This window comes from Talpa occidentalis, unplaced genomic scaffold (genome assembly GCF_014898055.3).
Source record: "Talpa occidentalis isolate TD23 unplaced genomic scaffold, MPIMG_talOcc4v2.1 talOcc4.14, whole genome shotgun sequence".
Taxonomy (NCBI): Eukaryota; Metazoa; Chordata; class Mammalia; order Eulipotyphla; family Talpidae; genus Talpa; species Talpa occidentalis.
In genome coordinates, this window is record NW_023601433.1 from 55,508,356 (window position 1) to 55,529,248 (window position 20,893).

The 20,893-nt window shown below is 44.5% G+C and overlaps 1 protein-coding gene across 1 annotated transcript in view; it reads right to left on the reverse strand.

Annotated features, from left to right (window-relative positions):
* Positions 1 to 3,365: 3,365 nt before the first annotated feature.
* The window catches only part of ASB13 (ankyrin repeat and SOCS box containing 13), a 30,082-nt gene continuing 12,554 nt past the window's right edge, over positions 3,366 to 20,893 (reverse strand). Inside the window, exons 2-6 of the mRNA XM_037510561.2 lie at positions 16,269 to 16,456; positions 14,896 to 15,046; positions 12,513 to 12,647; positions 6,993 to 7,184; positions 3,366 to 5,259 (exon numbers count right to left, since the gene is read on the reverse strand). Coding sequence (XP_037366458.1) covers positions 5,132 to 5,259; positions 6,993 to 7,184; positions 12,513 to 12,647; positions 14,896 to 15,046; positions 16,269 to 16,456 — 794 coding nt within the window. The 3' untranslated portion in view covers positions 3,366 to 5,131. The remainder of the gene's footprint in view (positions 5,260 to 6,992; positions 7,185 to 12,512; positions 12,648 to 14,895; positions 15,047 to 16,268; positions 16,457 to 20,893) is intronic.

A 20,893-nucleotide genomic window follows, 5' to 3' on the forward strand; every position in this document is an offset into this window, starting at 1 on the left:
TCAAAAAGTACTACTGCTGATAATTGAGGTCCTTACATAGTTTTGTAAATTACACAGTATCCCAAACATAAGATTGAGGCTTTTCTTATGCAATTGCATTAAGCCAAAACCTGAGAGCCAAAGTCAAGGTTATCTCCTCTCCTGACCCTACACAGTCCTCAGGAGCATGCCCAGTGGCCTCTGGAGTAAGTTTTCTCTCTTCTTGGAGGCTCATGCTCCTGACCTGTAGCATTTTTTAACATGGCTTTGTTTCTGGGTCTGCTCACTGAGAAGCAGCCCCTGAAATCAGGATCAAGATTTGTTCTTGTGTTTTTCTGGTATTCTTGGTATCCAGCAGAGAACCTGAATTAGAGTAACTGGTTAAAAAAGAAGAAAAATAAAAAGTGATGGATGGATGGATGGATGGATGGATGGATGGATGGATGGATGGACGGACCAAGGAATAAGAGTATCATCCAACATCTTGCCTCATGTAATAATACTCTGTCTTTAACAGCAAGCAGAACGAGCCTGAGGATCTGGGTTAACAGAGAAGTGGGTTTTCTTTGTTGATCCCCAAGACAGCAGAGGGCTAAACTAACTGCACATACTGACTCAGAGTTCAGTTACAATTTCCCTCTCAGCTTTGAAGTCTATGGCCCACAAGAACTGCACACCTGGAGACTAGCTGCTAAAAAGTAACTCTGTCTGTATGTGTGTGTGTGTTTATGAGCAAGACCTAACACGCATCTTTTTGTCTTTATGATTTTGAGAGACAAGGCTTTTAGGAGTCACCCTATTTAGGGTGGGCCAATTTAAGTCATAATTTCATTCAAATTGCCAGAGAGCACAAGACTTTAATGCGAACGAACTGGTACCTCACTGTCAGTGGCATGTGCTAGCAACACTGACAAGAGAAAAAGCAGAGCCTCCAGGGGCTGGATGTATTTTCTGGCCATTATAGGGAGAAGAGCAAATGTTTCAGCACTGCCGAGAGGGCAGGAGAGTCACAGCTTGCCAGCACCCTTGCAACCAGCCTCTGTCTGTAAAACGGCACAGCTGTTCACAGGATGGGCCAACTGGTGAGCTTTATGTTCAGTTTTAGGGTGGTTTTCAAGAATAATGAAACTCAACAACTTAAAAGTGAAGGGTGTTGCCCCCTTGGAAAGAAAGCAAGAACAGATCTAACCAAGCAGTCCAGGGGAGGAAATGGGCATACAAAGGCATTTTCTTTCATCCCAAACAGCTTCAGAGCTTCAGGCAGACTCACCCGCAGTATGGAGGGGTTACCATGAGGAATATCTCTGTGCCAGTATCAACAAGGGAAGCAGGAAGGGAGGAGACTTCACTTCCTTCCTGGAGATCAGAGGGACCCCAGAGATGAGGAGGACAGTGTAGGAGTTGCTGGAGAGCCCGTCTTCCTTTGTACCCCTCCCTGGCAAGCAGCTACGTCTACTTTCCATAAAATGGCTCCTCACTTTAGAGAAACCTATTTTGATCTCGCCAAAATTTGTAGGACTTGAATCTGGGGACTTTGCCCTGAGCCACAACTTTAACATTCATGACCATCTAGGAAGTGAGTCTTGCCAAAGCAGGAGGAGCTTACTAACAAAGGGGTTTTATTCAGCTCCTTTCAAAGGAGAGGAGGCGTGTTGTGTGAGCCACACAGCATCTCAGGGCTTTTATGTCGTGGAGCTAAGGAAAACAGCAGCAACCTGTTTCCTCCTTCAAAAAAGAGGGCAGTCCAAAAAGAGCATCAGCTCCAACTTGGAAATCTGATCACCAAAAACGTGACCTTGTCCTCAGTGGGAAGCTGCAAGGTATTTTAAAACAGTTCATAACAATCACACAGATCTCCACCTCTCTTAAAAAAAAAAATTGTACCCTTTGTCTCTCCTCGGTATATTTTAAATTATTATGAAAAAATTACCAGATAACACACAACCATCTGTTTACCACCAACACAGATAGCATTTTCTCATACCAGCTTCATGTCTCTTTTTTTTTTTAAAAGATTTATTTATGCATACAAGAACTGGGGTACAGGCCAGAGATGCAGGGGGTGAGAGGATTCACCAGAGACAGAGTGGGGAGCAGAACAGGCAGACTGACTGAAATACACTGCTGAGGGGAGCAGCGGGCGAGATAGGAGAGGTCCGCTTCACTTTATGGGTTCCTCTCTGGAGAGCCGGGGATTGAACTCATGCTGCCGCGGCTGTGGATTGCTTTGTAGTGAGGTGCTTAAGCCCTTGCGCGACCAAGGACGCCCTCTCAATAATTTTTTTAAAAGATCTTATTTTGATTACCAATCATTTGTTATACATATTGCAAATTCTTCTCCAAATCTATCTGCTGCACACCAAGTATGAGAGTATAAAGAGAGCTTCTACTATAGAGACAACTACTGAAAGAGGTGGTACTGTCCCAAAGACAGAAGAGGATATGTGCTGAGTTTGAATTATAGGCAGGTTACACTTGGTCATCATGAGTGGAACCTTGTTTTCAGCCTCTTACAGCTGAAAACTAAGAGCCATGAACATCAACAAAACCATAACACAGTCTAACCTCATCGCTTTTAGATTAGGGAGCACTTTATACTTTTCAAGACATCTTTTAATTACCTAATTTCAGGGGCCTCCCTGGTGGAACAAGGGGTTAAGACGCAGCATTATGAAGCTATCTGCAGCCTCTGCAACACAAGTTTGATCCCTAGCCAGGGAGGTGACCCACATGGCACAGCAGACATCTCCTGTCTGGCCCGCTGCTCCCCTCAGCAGTATATTTCAGTCAATCCTCCTGTTCTGCTCCTTACTCTGTCTCTGGTGAATCATCTCACCCCCATATCTCTGGCCTGTACCCCAGCTCTTGTATGCATAAATAAATAAATCTTTAAAAAAATAATTACCTAATTTCAGCCTCACAAAAACATGCAACCAGCAGGGCCTCGTTTTTTCATCTGAACAATCCAGTGGCTGTTCATCAAATCTTTTTTTAATCATCACAGTCTGACTCTTTAATCATCTTTTGCAGCTAAGAAGATCCAGGCCAGTGGACTGGCCAAAAATGTCCACATTCATAGCCCTCTGATGGGTACAGGAGGGTTGTATGTCAATTATAGCTCAGTCAAGATGGGGGAGAAGATACAGGAGGCCCTAAAATCTTAGTCCTCTGATTTCTAAGGCAGTGTCTCTCACCAGCAGAGTCCACATGAGAGCATTGTGAGCAGCACCAGGAGACAGGAAGGAAGATGAGAACGTGACAGGAGAATCTCCACCACTGAACCTTCCAAAACACAGGGAGGATAACAGGCGCCTCCCTCTCCACTCACCCAGGAAGAAGCCACCAGAGTGTTTCTGTTCCAAGTAAAACACAAGAATGAACTCTATTCAACAACTTTTATTGAGCAGTAATGTGGGGCCCAGATTCTGCACACAGGGTATGGAGATGCAACCTCACTGGAGGCAACTTTCTATTAGAAAGATGAAAGGAGAGAACCCACCACTTTGCTTTTCACCATTCTTTGTACATGCAGAAACACTAATTTACCCAGAATTGTATCTAAGACTGTAACCCAACTGGAGTGGCCCTTACTCCCAACATAAGATGAAGCACCACCATAACCATAGCTGAAACAGAACAGATGGGAAATACCCACAGCAGGCAGGATGAAACGGTCACCAGATCTGGGGTCCATCAAATGAACCCTGTGAAGAGACGTCTCTGGACAATTCAGGACTGTTGGATTCCACACACTCTGGGAGTGAGGGGTCTAGGCCCACCTGTGAGAATCTGGTGATGTTCACATTTCAGGGGACACGCTTAGGACAGGATGCACCACAGCGTTCTCAAGTGGTGCCTCCTCCATGTTCCCAGAAATTAAATGTACCCAAACTAATTATACAAAGGTCATCTAATTTAACTTCCTCATTTTTTTTTTTTTAAGTTATAGAATCATAGGCAGGCAAATGCATTCTGGCTATACTACTTAATAGTTCATTTCATGGTTTGTAATGTACAATGACTTGTTTCTATTATTATAGGGTCAGATTGCAAAACCTTTCTCTCCCTGCCTAGGATGATGAGTCTGATTCCTATCCAGTTCAAAACTTGTGGAAATGCCTTACACTTAATCAATGCCCCATACGTATCTACAAAATGAGTGAATCAATGGGTGCTGTATCCACTGAGTGCTGTCAACCTCATCTACCAATTTTGGAGCTTCACGGAGTTACCAAAACTTAGAGTCGCACAAGAACTCACCTGGCAACTGTAGAAACAGGTGAGTAATTCCTGAAGAGTTCCCTACAAGTCCTCTGCATTAATTCCTCATGGTAATATGTGTGAATAAACTTTCATCTTATTCTTTATTTTAAAGACTTATTGCTAAAACCTAAGCAGTACAACCCATATATCCTCTCAAAGTTTTTTTTTTTTTTTTTTTTTAAAGACTTGAAACTTAAAACTGAAGAAACACTGTGCTTATTGTGGGGAATTAAAAACCTGAGCTTCATCCCACTAAGACTTATATAAAGCTCCCTGGGGAAGGGTATACCTGGGCACGGGTATACTTGGGCCTTGAAAAGTGCCAACCATGACTCCAGAAAATAGCATTCAAGTGGCAGGATGTCAGCAAAACAGCCAACCCAGGCCACATGGTCAGGACCTGACAACCCCAGGCCTAGCCTCTGAGGTTCAGGGTCCCCACTTTGAAAACTCAGGGCCCCCCCATAGGGTGAATCAGATGGACAATAGGCCTTTGAGGCCCTTGAGGACTTCTACAGCATACCTAAGGCATATGGAAATCCAAAGCATTACCCTGGCCCTCAGCCTGCCTGTCCTTCCCTAGAGCTGCCAGAAATCTTTCTAGAAAGTTCCTCTAAGGAAGGTCAGTGGAGAGAGAACTGGACAGCTGGGACCATGCCGGAGTTAGAGTGAGGTTCCAGGAGAGCCGGCAGGGGGGTCACAGCAGAAGCTGAAGCAGGGTCTTCTCAATGCTTGGAATAGTCTCCAGGAGTCTGCAAAGGAGGCTGAAAGGAACTCAGGGAATGTTGTTCTATCTAGAATAACTGTACAGTTTCAGGCAACAAAGCAGAAGCCCTCTGCAGCTGGATGCTGAGTTCAGCAAAGCCAGCAGCTGGGGTCACCAGCCCACTCAGCTGTAGGATAGGTAATCGATGAGCCGAGAGGGAATGTTCAGCTTGGCAATTTTCTCCAGCCCTCTGACGCCAGCAGTCCTCCTCACGCTCACCCTGCAGAGCTGTGACAGCGTCAGGGGAGTCTCTGGAAAAAGGAATAGGAAGCATATGAGGTCAGCTTAAGGAAGTAGCAAAACATCCTTCAACTTAAAAAATACCTCCTTGGGCCTCCCCTGGTGGTACAGTGGTTGAGCGCTGGGCTGCGAAGCTGCCCGCAGCCTCTGCAGCGCTGGTTAGATCCACGGCCGCTGGTGAGGGTCCCACATGGCATGACAGACCTCTCCTGCCGGGCCCACTGCTTCCCTCAGCAGTGTATTTCATCACTCTGCCTGTTCTGCTCCCTGCTCTGGCTCTGGTGAATTCTCTCACCCTCCCGCGCTTCTGACTGTACCCAGTGCTTGTATGAATAAATAAATAAATCTTTAAAAAAAAAAAACCTCCTTGGTGGTGCAAAGGGTTAAGCTTCAGCACTATGAAGCAATCACCAGTTCGATCCCCAGCCAGAGAGCAATCCGCATGGCAGAGCAGACCTCTCCTGTCGCGCCCACTGCTCCCTCAGCAGTATATATCAGTCAATCCATCTGTTCTGCTCCCCAGCGTGTCTATGGTGAATCCTCTCACTCCCTCATCTCTTGCCTGTACCCCAGCTCTTGTATACATAAAATAAACAAATCTTTTTTTAAAAAAATACCATAGAGGAGCTAGAAATGCCTCTCTTTTCCTGGAAATAGGACATGCCTGCAAGTTGGCTCTGGAAAGCAATTGGGAAGGATGGTCAGGGACCAAAGAAGGCAGATCAAGAATGAAATTTGGGTATGGTCACTGGGATTTCATTTTGTGAGTTTTTTGGCTTTTGGGGGCTTACTTTTACTATACTTATTTATTTATTTGCCATAATGTTATAAATCAGCACACAGACTTGTCAGCAAAAGACTAATCTACAGCTGGTAGGTTCATCTGACAGACTTCCAGACAAACAAAGAGGCAGGGCAAGATTTGGTGCTGGGCAGGGGTTAGGTGCCAGCTGCTGATCTATTGCTGCTGAAGATTCTAAGAGGACCCAAGAAGTACTATGACAAGTGATAAAACAGCTCCAGAGATGAAGTGCAGATGCACACCCAGGCTGCAGAGGGCCAGGACCTCAGGACTAAAGGTAGAGCCTGGAGTGGTGGCTCAAGGACAGCAAACCAGCAGCTGAGTAGACAGCCAGGACGTAAGCCCCTGCAGCCAGAAACAGAGGAACATTTGCAAACAGAGCCTGCTCTCAAGGACCACCTCCTAGAATGATCTGTGTTTGATAAAAATATAAGTCAACCACAGCAAGGATTCCCAATTTATGAAAAATTATAATAAAAAATTCTTTGAAAGAACAAAAAAGAATTAGGTGAAATTCATTTTCCCAGGTCACCTCTTCTGCCTGAATTGTTAGAATGCATAGAAAGAAGTTTCGTCTGGGTACTATTTAACTGACAGATATGGAAGGTGTTTACCTTAAGTTTATAAGATTTGGGTTGGATTGGGCTGCCAAAAAAGGGAATAAACTGATCATTTTTTCCCCTGACAGGTGTTTGAAAACCTTGTATAAATGTAACCCTACATGAATTCATTAAAAAAATTGTAGTGAAAGAAGAAATCTTGTCCATGGCCAGATTACTTGTACTTTGTTTCCTGAGGCATGAGGGGTAGGGGCCATGACGCATTCACAGCCTCACATGGGCTGTCTACTCATAAGGTGATCTGACAGAGTGTCAGCAGTTTCCTGCATAGTGGTTTCGCAAGCCATTTTAAAATACACCACATAATTCAAACAAGTCTCACTCTCATAGTACTCAAAGCACTTGGCGGGTGCACTGCTGCTCCAGGTGTAGTCAGAGGGCTTCTTCCCCCGGTTGTCTCGTGCGTAGATGTTGCCTCCAAACTCGATGAGCATCTCGATAAGGTCAACGTTCTTCACCTTGGCTGCGTGGTGAAGCGCTGTCTCGTGAAGCTTGGCTGCATTCACATTGGCCCCTGCAGGGCCAAAGTGGGAGCAAATACATCAGAGAGAATATTGAGTCAAGAGAAACACTGGCTTGTACTTTTTCGTTCTGCAAGGTAAACAACAGGAAACTAGATCAAAACAGACTTTAGGGCCTCCCTGGTGGTGCAAGGGGTTGAGACGCAGCACTATGAAGCTAGCCTCAGTCACTGCAGCACGAGTTCGATCCCTGACCAGGGAGGTGACCCACATGGCTCAGCAGACCTCTCCTGACTCACCCACTGCTCCCCTCAGCAGTGTATTCCTGCACCCCAGCTCTTGTATGCATAAAATAAAACAAATCTTTAAAAAAAAAATCAGACTTTAATTACAGCATTTTCAAAACCTTTTTCAAAATCCAAAAGCAGTAATTACTTCTTTTTTCTTATGAAAAGAGAGCTAAAGACAAGTAGCAGTCATAAAAAATGTAACTAAAAATAGACCCAAAAAGCAGACAAACATAACAAAAAACTTCCCTGTGCACTAAGAAGAAGTTCTAAGGCTCTGCAGCCTGTCTCTCAGGTCCTCAGAGCCCTGGAAGCTCAGGTTGAGCTGCCCAAACTCTCCTTGTGCACACAAACACACACACACACACACACACACACACACACACTGTGAACATAATGTAAAACATTTTGGGACACCCCCCCCTCCTGTGACTTTTAAATCAGAACTGGCTTCCTGTCCTGGTTCTGTGAAGCAACCATACAAAAATCTGCCTGCAGGCAAACAGGTCTTTTCACCCCCATTAATGACAAGGAGCACAGTAAAGATTTAAACAGCCTTTGCATTTACATCTCCACTGTTCTTTCTCTTGAAACCAGGGGAGCAATTAAATTCCAGCTTTTACCTCTCCTGACAAAATGCATTACAATGGTGGGGTGAGGGACAGGACTGAGTGAAAGGCGGGATATGGCTTTGTGTGGGCTAATGATGGTGATGCACTGTCAACAGAGATGACAACTGACTAAACTGAAGTCATCTGAGCATTAAAAATTCCCAACTTCTGGCTTCAGAGGAAAGGGGTCAAATTCTGCCCATTATCCAAATCCTGATTTCAAAGCAAAATAGGATGCAGTGGCCTCAGCAAAACCTTAACCAGCAAAGAAACAGTGTCATGCACCTCAGGACCCTGCACAAGCAATGGGACCGAGGCCCACCAGGGAGCACCTCAGCCTCGTGTTTGCTTACTGAGACATAACAGAGAACATGGGAAGACATGCCTGCGCTGGAAGACGGATGCATTGACTCCTCACTTAGCCCCTCCGAAGCCTCCAGCAGAGTTAAATATTGACTGCCAGCATTGAGGTTTAGAATTACTTCACTTTAACAAGTGGACTTTCACCTGCCCCAGCACCCCTTGAAAGGTTCGGTGCAGTAAAGAAAAGGAGAGCCAGGCTACATTTCTCAAAGGGAGGGAAAGTTTATTGCGCCCCGGGCGGACCTCACAGACCCAAGGTGGGGGTCAGTGAAGCCGCGCAAGTTGTTGGGGGAAGCAGGGTTTTATAGGGCGAGGAGAGGTTGGGTGGGTAGTTGGGCTCCTACGGCGGGAAAAGTTTGTGGGGCAGGTAGAGGTTCTTTGTCTGAGATGAGACTCGTAGGGGGAGGGGGGAGGCTCATTGTCTGAGTCCTCCAGGCAGGTATCCACATTCCTGCCCCCCAGGTGGGCTTCCTGGTTGGCTCCTGCATTCTGGCTTCCTGCATGGACCTTTCACCCCTTCTCTGACAAAATTCTGAGGACTTGGCTTCACCATTGACAAAGTCCAACAGCCTCTGTGTCTCCCCTACACTCCGAGTGAGCCTCAGGGCCTGCTTACAGCCCACTCCTCAAGCAGGACCTGGGCACTCGGAAATCAGAGCCAAAAGCACTGTTTGTTGTTGTTTTTCATGAGAAGTGGTCAGTAGCTTTCATTAAATTTTCCAAGAGGACCCACCCCCAAAAGATTCAGTGTTGCTGCTTTACAAAGAATCTAAGTGCTGTCCTCTCTGCTTTTCTCTGTGTTGGAGCTTTCCCAGAGTTCAAAAATAGTTCTCTTTATAGAAAAGAGAGAGAGAGAGAGAGAGAGAGAGAGAGAGAATGCATGTGCATGAACAAGGAGGTCCAACAAGGTCATCTGAGCAGATTAGACCCACAAGTGGGACTGAGTCTAGAGCTGACTGCATGGTGGTCAACAAACACCAAAGACTGACAATAACCCAGTATGAACACTCCCTTCACGCAGCATTCCACTCCCCAGGTGTAGGAAACTCCCTCTAAAACTATCAGGCTTTGACCCATACTCAGGAATGCCACATCCTGGCTGCCTCCCACTTCCTTCAAAACCCGCCTGGGGGGTGGGTGGGATGCCCCACCTCCTAAGTCAAAGGGCAAACAGATAGCTTTTAGGCTCAGAATAGAATAGGAAAAGCCCTGGAGGAATAAGAAAGGCTCCAGAGAGAAGGGCACCAAATTCCAAAGGGGATTAATCAAACACCCCCTGGACTAGGGGCAACAGGACATTCCCAGACAAGGACAAAAAAGGAAAAAGGACTCTAAGATAAGGGCTGGGATGCAAGATGTAATTCTGGGCAAGGAGACTTTAAGACAGTGAGTGAGATTGTAACAGGGTGGTCCCCAGGAAAGGGGGACTTCCAGGTTCCCTGCCCCACCCAAACGGAGGGTGGAGCTGAGCAGGGAGAGAAGAAGCTGCAGAGGAGACTGAGAAGGAGGGAAGCAGGATGGAGCCAGAAGGAGACCTGGAGGAGGCACATGGAATGGAGAGACATGTGAAGAAACTGTGCTTGCCTTTTGGTCATGGACTGGGTGACACAGATGTGGGTGAGAGACCCGTGGGGAGGTGACAATGGCAACTTTTATCTTGATTTTGATTTTGTTCTTTTCCTCCCAGGCTTGTCTGGTTGTTTCTGACCCTTTTCTGTGGGTCCCCACTGGAAGATGCTTTAGACTTGTGGCAGGCTTTGGGGCCTTGCTCTAGGCCAATCCCATTTGGATGGAGTTTTACCCACGAGGGGACGGGTAACTTTGGGTGCTTGATTTAGAAACTAGATTCTTTGCCTTTCCTGTATTGTTTCCTAGATGTATTAAAGTTCCTTCCCATTAAAATCTCATTTGTTTTGTGTTGATGCGGCGGATGACAGAACCCATTTAGAATAGGCAGATTTGCAGGGTTTGGGCTGCCCCTCTCCCTGCCCTGTAACAAAACTACCAAGAATTAACCAACCACAGAGAGACTCATAGGGCTTTAGAATAATTAGGGAAAGAAGGTGTATATTCCCTGAGGCACAACTCCATTGTGGCTTCCTTGCTTCTCCTGGCCTGGTTCCGCAGGCCTGGGAGTCCCACTTTGTTTCTTTTTCCTTTTCTCCTTAATAAATTTTGCCCAGGGCCTCCCTGGTGGCGCAGGGATTAAAGTCAGTGCTATCAAGCTATCAGCAGCCACTGCGATAAAAGTTCGATCCCGGCCAAGGAGGTCACCCACATGGTGCTGCAGATCTCTCCTGTCTCGCCTGCAGCAGTGTATTTCAGTAGATCCTCCTGTTCTGTTCCCCACTCTGTTTCTCTGGTGAATCCTCTCTCTCACACACCCCACCCCCACCTCTGGCCTATACCCCAGTTCTTGTATGCATAAATTAAAAAAAAAAAAATTTTAAAAATAAATAAATAAAAATAAACTTGTCCTTGTATTTATATCTATATTTCTAAACAAATTTGCCTCTTTTCATTTGCCTGAGCATCAGCAAAGTTCCTGCTGTAGCTTCCTGAGACACCAAGGGGTGGTGGTCTAGTGGCTGGGACTCAGCGCTGCCCCCGCAGCCTGGGATCTATTCCTGGCTGGGGAACTAGACCTGAAAGCCTGAAATTACAGCAACATTCCCACTTCTGGTGTGGATCTGATTGATCTCCTCTCTCTCCCGCACCTAAGTCTGGACCCATCAGTCTGGTCTAATGGGCTGGTTTAGATTTGGATGTGTGGCCCAATTCCGATCAATGGGACAAAAGAAGAGAGTATGCAGGACCTCTGGGGAAGAGATTTTTCACTCTTCTATGAAAGTTACAAAGCCTCACGAAGGAAAGTATTTGGATAAGCCTAACTCTGCTGCAGTCACTTCACCCCTTGTCTTCACTCCTTGTTCTCTGACCCGACCCAGGGAGTCGGGTCAGAGAACCCCGGGAAAGCAGAACTGCAAAATTCAAAGAAAGTGAGTTCTCGGATGTCATTGTTGGAGCCCCAGTTAAACTCACCTTTCACCCTCCTCTAATTTTGATCCTTTCAAATACCTGAGCACAGAAATCCCTCACCTAGAGGAACTGGCTTTCTGTTACTTAAAAAGGAGTAATCACTTCCCTAGAGTTTTAATGCAGAAAGGATGTGGGGGCTAAAAATATGAATTCGTTCCTTCCCCTATTGCCACAACAAAAGAAACTAAGAGAAAACTGGAACTGAGGTGTGTGGAGCACATACACCCAGGCACTCTGCAGGCACAGTGAAAGGTTTTTTTAAAAGGCTCAAGAGTTGATAAACTAGGTTGATAAAATTGGGGTCCAACCATCAGATGAGCAACTTGGCAGGAAAACCTATAACTGCTTCTAATCTAGATATTTTATCATTGTAAAAAGTATTAAAAATACTCCAATAACTAACCTTACATAAAATGAATCTTTAAAAAAAAAAAAGTGGCATAGCCGAGTGAACAAGATTTAATAATAGGAAACTACATATAATTTTACTGAAATGACTTGTCATTTGGAGAGAATTCATCATCTTTCCATTTCAGAAAAGTTTTGGTTTTTAGTCTAAATTCTATCCAGAACCATAAGATGGCTGACTAAAATTTTCCCTCCACAATGTGGGCTCACAATAAAAACTTCTTTGCCAATACCCATTTTGGCTGCATTTTACAACTGTTAGTCAGTGGGCTGGAGGTGGGGGAGACTTCTTGACCCCGAGTCTTTTCAGAACACTGAGCAATGACCAATTGCATTTTCCCTTAACCCCCCTTTTAGAGGCAAAAACCTTATTAGACAGGTATAGTGTACAGCACCTGCTGAGCATCTACGATGAATCAGTTACAGCGGAAATGTTACTGTCATTCCTCCCAACAATTCGGAGAAACAGGCTTTATTTTTCCAGTTTTATAAATATAGAACTGAGGACCAGGGCTTCAGCTGGCCGTTGAGTCAGCCTCCAACCTGGCTGACTATCCCCACTATCCAGCTCTCTGCCAACACATAGGGCAGGGAAAAGCACAACAGCACTGAGCCGAGCAGGTGTGACCATAACGCACCTGCATTGAGCAGCACAGGTTTGTACACAACCCACCTGCATTGAGCAGCACTTTGACACAATCCAGATGTTCCCGGGCACAGGCAACGTGCAGAGGGGTCCCGAAATGGCAGTCGTGTGCTTCCAGATTGGCCCCAACATCAATAAGAAGCCTCACACACTCGGAACTTCCTTAGAAGAAATGGAGAGGATGAATACACTGACGCAGATACACACCTGAAATAATGAGCAGCTAGAACAGGAAAGCCCCATGCTTGGTGCAGTGAGAGTGGGGAACAGGACTACACCCCAGCTCAGAGTAGCTCACGATCCTGTGTGGTCCTAAGAAGTACGGGTAGTTTCCTTTCTCCTGAGAAAGCTGGAGTGGGAGAAGGCTGGATAATGATCAGTCCTCTTGCTGCAAGATCCTAAATTTTGGAAACTGTACCCCAAATAGCTAGACTTCCTGCTCCCTGGCTCCTTGGTGGAAGAGAAGGAGCTCAGAGCCCCAGGTTGTAGCTGGAGCACAGAGCCCAAGCCTAGAGGTGAAAACATAAAGCCTTAGGTATCTGAGTCTAAGCTGCCTAAATAGATATCCCCAAGCTTTTTCACGGTAGGTTCCTCTCCTAAACATAGCCTTTCCTGAGTCTTCCCCATGCGCCTCTTCCAGTCTTTAACTTGGGCTTGGAATGAAGGTTCATTTTGTTCCAGACTTCATACTCAATCATCACTCAGTCAACTTTTCCTTATTGGTAGCTACCAATTTTCCATCTCTAGCCCTAAAAACCAGTTAAACTCTACAGTCATCTCCTGGGCATTGTCATTTGGGTGTGATGACCAACACACAGCCCTCTCCCTTCCTGGGTGCCTGTTCCTGCCAGATCTGTCTCAGCCATTGGCAGCAGTCCCTGTTCAACCCAGGGTCATTTTTACCCCAGTTCTGAAACTTTCCCTAAAGGTTTCCAGATGAGTCCTTCACTTCCCATATGCCACCCTACTTGGGCTCGAAGAGCTCTGCATTTGGGTCACTGAGATGGCCCCCGATTCATCTCTCCATTTCCAGGATATTCCAGGATATTCCCCACCACCACCACTTCAATCTGTCTTTTGAAGTATGGCAGAATATGCACCCCAAAACATGCCACTATGCCACAAGGATTATTTTGAGCTGAAGACAGTTGAAAAAGAAGCACATACAAAAAAAAGTTCTCTGGCCTCCCGAATTTGCCTAGAATCAGGATATAATTTGTAAAGACAGCCCCCCCCACACCACCACCACCTAGAAGGACAGGTTAATCATCAGAGACAGTACTAGACCCTCATCAGTTCAGAGATGGCATCAGAGGATCTACTCAACGAACCTTGCTAACCAGTCCTTATCACCCATTAATTTCTTCTCTATAGATTTGCCATTCCACTCTATATAATTTACCATTCCAGAAACTCTTTTGTCTGATCACTTCCCTGCAAAGTTTTTATTCTTTGCTAAGATGCACTATAAGCATCCACTATAACCACCCCCTTGAGTTACTTAACACTAACTTCTTCCATGTGTATCCTGGGTGCAGGAATTGACAGCTTCTGTTTTTCTCTTGTTAATCTGGTCCCTGTAAGTCCAGTTTCCAAGGCCCCAGTAAATGTTCCAAAGATAGGAGGAGGAAAAACTATTTTTTCCTCCAGTACACTGTACACGGATGGCACTAAAATAACCTTTCTGAAACATAATTTTCCTCTTACTCAATCTGCTTGGAAACCTTTAAAAGCTGCTGTAGCAATCCGCAGTGCCTATGGGTGGCAAAGATGACCTAACTGTGGGGCTCAGGGTGTGAAGCAACAGAACAGAGGCCCTTCATGGAGAAGCCTGCACCCCAAACCCTGATCAAACTTAGTGAGAAAATCTCAGCACCAGCCAACCAAAATATTGACCACAAGCTTGCAACCTTTGCTTAAAGGAGTAGAAACCAAACTCCCTAGTCTGCCATCTAAGAATTTTCACCCACTTGTTTCACTTGAGTCTTCACTTTTATCTTTTGCCACCCCTCAACAGTGAGACTGGAGTGGCCTTATCGTCCTACTGTTTTGAGATCTGTCCATTCTTAGAGGTCAGTTGATGTCCCACTTGCTCCCTGAGCATCCAGGACTAACTCCCCTGTATCCTCAGGGAGGTGTCTGGATCTTGTTTCCTCACTAGAATAAAACCCATGGGTCAAAGCAACAGCAAGGACTAGTGAGTAACTACAGAGTGGAGCCATCTCCAGTGTTAACAACTGAAAGGCACAGGAGCTAAGAAATAGAATCCCATCACAGATACAGGCACCCCTTATCCTGGGCACATGACTTGATCCTGGGAAGTGACCAAGAGCTCAAAACAGACTGGAAGATCTCCCCGCAAGCTGCTGGCTTCCCCTTCCTGCCTCGCTGCTTTCTTCTGCCAACTTACCGCTCATGCAGGCCTCGTGCAGTGGGGAGGCAGTATACAGGGGTGGGTTGACTTTGGCCCCATAGGAGAGCAAGAGCTTCACACACTCGATGCTGCCTGAGGCACAGGCATCACAGAGAGGAGTGCTGCCGTCGATGTTGCGGGCATCCACCTCGGAGGGGAGGAAGAAATAGTGTCACGGGGGAAAGACCACACAGCTCACTTTCTCATCATGATGCACAAATACCTGTGCAAAGATGCTTCTAGCTTTTCTAAGAAATGCTTAGGTTTTCTACTCTGTGCTAAGGCGCTGCATCAGACAAGGGGGTTCAAGAGTGAAAAGGAACACAGACTGGGAGTGTGATTAGCCTCCTCAGGGCAGGGTCATCACTCTTGGGCAGGATCAACTCAGTCTCCTTCCCACCACCACCCAAGAACCTAAGGAGCACAGAGCCAAGAAGTGCCCCGGGGACCAGCTGAGGAAGGCAGGGCATAATTGTCTTTTAACTCAAGCCTCAGCTAAAAAGTGCTGAAACTGCTAAAGATGCCACCTCTAGTTGGAAAATCACAGGGCAGGAAAAGGCTGACACCCCAAATTGGCAGTCTTTGCTTAGAATTTGTCCAGATTCAGCTGTTGCTTGGCACATGCTGAAGCCTGTTCCAGGTATCTTGAATCACCTTCACAACTAAGCTTGTGGAAGGGTAAATGGTTCAGTCTTCCCTTTGCCCTCATCCTGAACTCCTACCCAGAGCTGAATTCTGTACGCTGTCCAGGTGGGGACCAACCAACTCCTACAGCCCATGGCAGCATCCACTGTTAATTCAACACCTAGCAACTCCACCTGTTTCTAACCGCTGGGGCTGGACGCCAGCCCTGGTGTGAGCACTTACACCAGAAAAGCAGCCAGTCAGAATCCTGGTTCTTGTTCCCTTTTTGCCAGCATCATACTTGAGACCAGAAACTGCTCTTAGAGCCCAACTAGTAGCTCTTGGGTCCAGGCCCTGCCAGCACCTATGGGAACCAGTCTGTGTCTAATGTACATGGCCCCTGACCTCATGCAGAATGGAGCACTCCCTCCAACATTCTGCTCAACTGCCTTGTCATTGGCCATAGGATTCAAGTAGCCAAGTCCATGAGCATGTTCACTGGTCGTCACATGCAGCTGAGCAGACCACCAGCCCTCCCTCCTACAACTGCCTCTACACCCCATGCTGGTTTCCTCCTTCTTTCCCCTTCAGTCTCCCTCAGTAGTTCTTTCAATTTCCGTGCATTTACCAGTCACAGAACACCCATCCCCGTCCACTTCTTTTCCTCTATCACATGTTCTCCTGAGCTAGTCCCATCCATTCTTGTAGTCACAGCCAGTCTGAGGTCTGTCCTGTGGTCCACTCACCTGGGCCCCAGCCGCCAGCAGGAGCTGCACGCACTGGGCCTGGCCCTGCAGACTGGCCGCATGCAGGGGTGTGATGGAGTCCACTGTCACCTGGTTGACACAGGCGCCACTCTCAATAAGCTGCTGCAACTGCAGAGTCTCACCCTGCTGGGCTGCTTCATGCACTGGGGTTCGCTCCACCCAGAAACCTGGGAAGGAAAATAGACTTAGTGCTAAGACTATGCCACTTCTCTCCAGGATACATGAATAGACATGCAATTCCAGGGACGCCTCATGAAAGCAAAGACGGTACATATGGTCCTGTAATCGTTAAAAAATAAAATTCGTTGACACTGTCAATTCAAAGATCTAATTAGCATTATTCAGTGATTCACAGAGTGGGCAGAATCAAGCAGAAAGGCGCACTGAAGTGCTATACAGAATGGAAGGCTTTGCAGACAGAAAGGGGGTGACAAAAGGAAATTATTAGTAAAGAGAGGATTTGTTTCAAGTAGGGTGACCATCCTATAGGGAACAAAAGGGGCCAATGACCTCACTAGTGTTGACCAGGTAATTCCAGTTTGCCCAGTTAAAGGTAACATCCCTGGAGACACCTAAGCTGGAATTAGGTATAAGCTTGGTTTGATGACGAGGACTTTAGCACAAGTGACTCCGCTTGGAGACTTTTCCTTTTCTTTCTTTTTTTTTTTTTTCAATCATTATGTTTGCTAGGTTGAAAATATGGTTTTGAATAGTTTGTATAGTTTGAACATTAGATAAAATTAACAATTACAAATTGTATATAGATGCAAAGAGAAATGTGTGAAAGGACAAGCACTGAAAATTTTGTTTTGTTTTGAGGTAACACTGGTTCACATCCTTATTTGTGTTTTAGAGTTAGAGGATCTCTTCCTTCAGGTGTTGTTACTACACCACAACCAGCCCCCTACAGTCCATTGTACTCCCATCAAACTTCATTCCACTCTTCCTCCTTCCCCTCTCCCTCTGGTGCTTCAGTTCTATACTCAGATTTCTAGGGTTTGTTGACAGTTTGGTTTTATCCGGCCAATTATTTTGTTTCTTTATATTCTACATATAAGGAACACCATCTGATATTTATCTTTCTCCTTCTGACTTATCTCACTTAGCATAATCTCTGTTCCATCCAAGTTGTCACAAATGGCAAAAGGTTATCTTTTTCAATTGCTTATAAATATCACATCTTCCTGCTCCACTCATCTCTAATTTGGTACATAGGTTGTTTCCATAGTGTGGCTATTGTAAATAGTGATGCAATGAACATAAGAGTGCATGTTCCCCTTCAAATTACTGATCATGTATGCATCAGGTAGACACCTATGAGTGGAACTGCTGGGTCGTATGATAGATCAATTTTTAATATTGTGGGAAACCTCCATACTCTTTTCCATAGGGTTTGGATCTACATTCCCATCAGCAGGGTATGAAGATTCCCTTTTCTCCACATCCTTGCCACCACTAGTTGTTTCTGTTCTTTTTGGTATGAGCCACACTCACAGGTGTGAAATGGTATTTCACTGTGGTTTCAACTTGCATTTCCTTGACGATAAGTGACAACGAGCATTTTTGTCATGTGTCTGTTGGCCATCTGTATGTCTTCTTTAGAGAAATACCTATGTAGCTCTTCTGCCCCTTTTTTGATTGGGTTCTTTTTTTTTATTTTTGGTGAATTGTATGAGTTCTTTGTAGATCTGGGACATCAATTCCTTATCAGATGTATGGGTTGTAAATATTTTCTCCTATACAGTAGGGTGTCTTTGTTTTAGTGATGGTTTCTTTTGCTGTGCAGGAGGCTTTTAGTTTGATGTAAATCCCAGTTGTTTATATTTTCTTTTATTTTCCTTGCTGCTAGATATGAATCCACAAAGACATCCCAAAGCCTATATCATGGAGGGTTTTGCTTATGTTTTCTTCTATGTATTTTATGGTTTCAGGTCTTACATACAAATCTTTCATCCATTTTTAGTTGATTTTTTGTATATGGTGAGAATTAGTGGTCTAGTTTCATTCTTTTTCATTTGGCTGTTGAGTTTTTCCAACACCACTTGTTGCAGAGATTCTCCTTTTTCCAATTTATATTCTTAGCTACACGATTAACTGTCCATAGCTGTGCAGGATTATATCTGGGCTCTGGATTCTATTCCATCAGTCTATGTGTCTGTTTTTGTTTCAGAACCATCCTGTTTAGATTATTATAGCTTTGTATTTTGACGTATGGGCGTGCAATGCAATTCTTGCTTTTTTTGGTCAGGGTTTCTTTGGCTACTTGGGGTCTTTCATGGTTCCATATGAATTTCAGTAACGTTTGTTCTATTTCTTTGAAGAATGGCATTGAAACCTTGATAAAGATTGCATTTAATCTGTGGATTGTTTTGGATAAAATGGCCATTTTGACAATGTTAATTTTTCCAGTCCATGAGCAGGGGATATCTTTCCATATCTTTGTGTCCTCTTCTATTTTTCTTAACAATGCCTTACAGTATTTTTTGTATAGGTCCTTCACCTCCTTTCTTAAATTTACCCTAGGTATTTAATTCTTTACAATGTAACTGTAACTGGGATTGTTTTCTTAATTTCTTCTTCTTCTGACTCATTGTTTGCTTATAGAAAGACAACTGATTTTTGTGTATTGATTTTGTAGCCTACCACTTTGCTGAAATGATTTATTTTCAAATAATTTTTTAGGGGAGTCTTTAAAGTTCTCTAGGTATATTATCATGTCATCTGCAAATAATGATAGTTTTACTTCTCCTTTCCAAAGTTGCATTCAATTTATAGCCTTCTCTTGCCTAATTGTTCTAGCTAGGACTTCCAATATTATGCTGAGTAGTAGTGGTGAAAGTGGACATCCTTGTCTTATGCCAGATCTTGGTGGAACACCACCAACTTAGTTTTTCACCATTGAGAAGGATTTAGCTGTGGATTTGTCATATACAACCTTGTGGTATATTCCATCTATTCCCAGTGTTTCAAGTGTTTTCATCATAAAAGAATATTGAATCTTAGCAAATGCTTTCTTAGCATCTATTGGTATGCTCATATGGTTAGCATTCCTTTTTTGATATAATGAAATATGTTGATTGATTTTTGGGTGTCAACCTATTCTCGTGTCCCTGGTATAAATCCCACTTGGATATGGTATATAATCATCTGAATGTATCTGTGGTCATCAGGGAAATTGGTCTGTAGTTTTCTTTTTTGTGTTGTCTTCATTTGGTTTTGGTATTAGAGTAATATTGGTCTCATGAAGTGCGTTTGGAATTATTTCCTTTCTCAATTTTTTGAAAGTTCACCTGGTGGGTAAGAGGCCCAGGATGAACACAGCAGCCTGTAAAGTTCCATAAATGCCTATTCAACAGTGAGTCTGGTAGATATAGCATCTTCCACAGTCATGAGTCAATGTTGAATACCATGTAACAATCAGCAGGTCATAGTCAAGGATGAGGGGAATGAGCAAATAATTCAAAATGACATGATGACTGTGATACTGGAGGAATATTTTAGGTTATGGAACTTGGAAGTGAGCACTCAAAGTGTCCAGCACACATCAGGAAAGCTCCATGGAAGAGGTGGCTACAATGAGGCTTTGACCAGCATATCTTGTTCAGTGGACCCCAGCACTGGCACAGGATATGGCTCAATCAAGAGGCTCATATCAACTTGTTTGTCAAATAAATAAGTGAGTGAATGGAAGGAAGGAAAGAAGGAAAAACTAAAGTGAATTATAAAGACTGCACATAAAATTTGTAAAAGAAAATCTAATTTTATTTCTTTATGACCAGTCTGTAGAAAAGATGCAATTTACTGGTAATCATATTTTCTAATGAATAAACATCTGCAGTAGTGTGAGCAGCAGCAACTGAAAGCAAGGATCAGAAGCAGCATGTGTGGGTTAAAAAACATTCTGTATATCAAAGGCCACAACCAATAGTGAAAAGATAACCAACAGAATGGGAGAAAGTTTTCACTAGCAAGGGTTAATATCGGGAATGTATAACCCTATATGTTTATACATATAACTCAACTAAAGTATATAAAAACAACTCAAAGAAATCAGTAAAGGGCTTATTCACACACACACACACACACACACACACACACATATAACTTCATGCCCTTTTGGATAGTTACTATCAAAAAAACCCTGTGGGCCTCCCTGGTGGCGCAAGGGATTAAGCACAACACTGTGAAGCTATCTGCAGCTCTGCAGCACGAGTTTGATCTCCAGGCAGCCAAGGAGCAACCCACATAGTGCAGCAGACCTCTCCTGACTCGCCTGCTGCTCCCCTCAGCAGTGTATTTCAGTCAATCTGCCTGTTCTGTTCTCCACCTGTCTCTGGTGAATCCTCTAAGTCCCCACACCTCTGGCTTGTACCCCAGTTCTTGCATGCATAAATAAATAAATCTTTTTTAAAAAAGCCCAAAAATAAATATTGGCAAGGATATGGAGAAATTGAATCCCATGTGTATTGTTGGTGGGAATATAAAATGGTACATTTGGTATTCCAGTTCCCCGAAAAATTAAAAATAGAACTACCAATGATACAGGAATCCCACTTCTGGGTATGTATCCAAAAGAATTGAAAGCAAGGTGTCAAGGGGATATT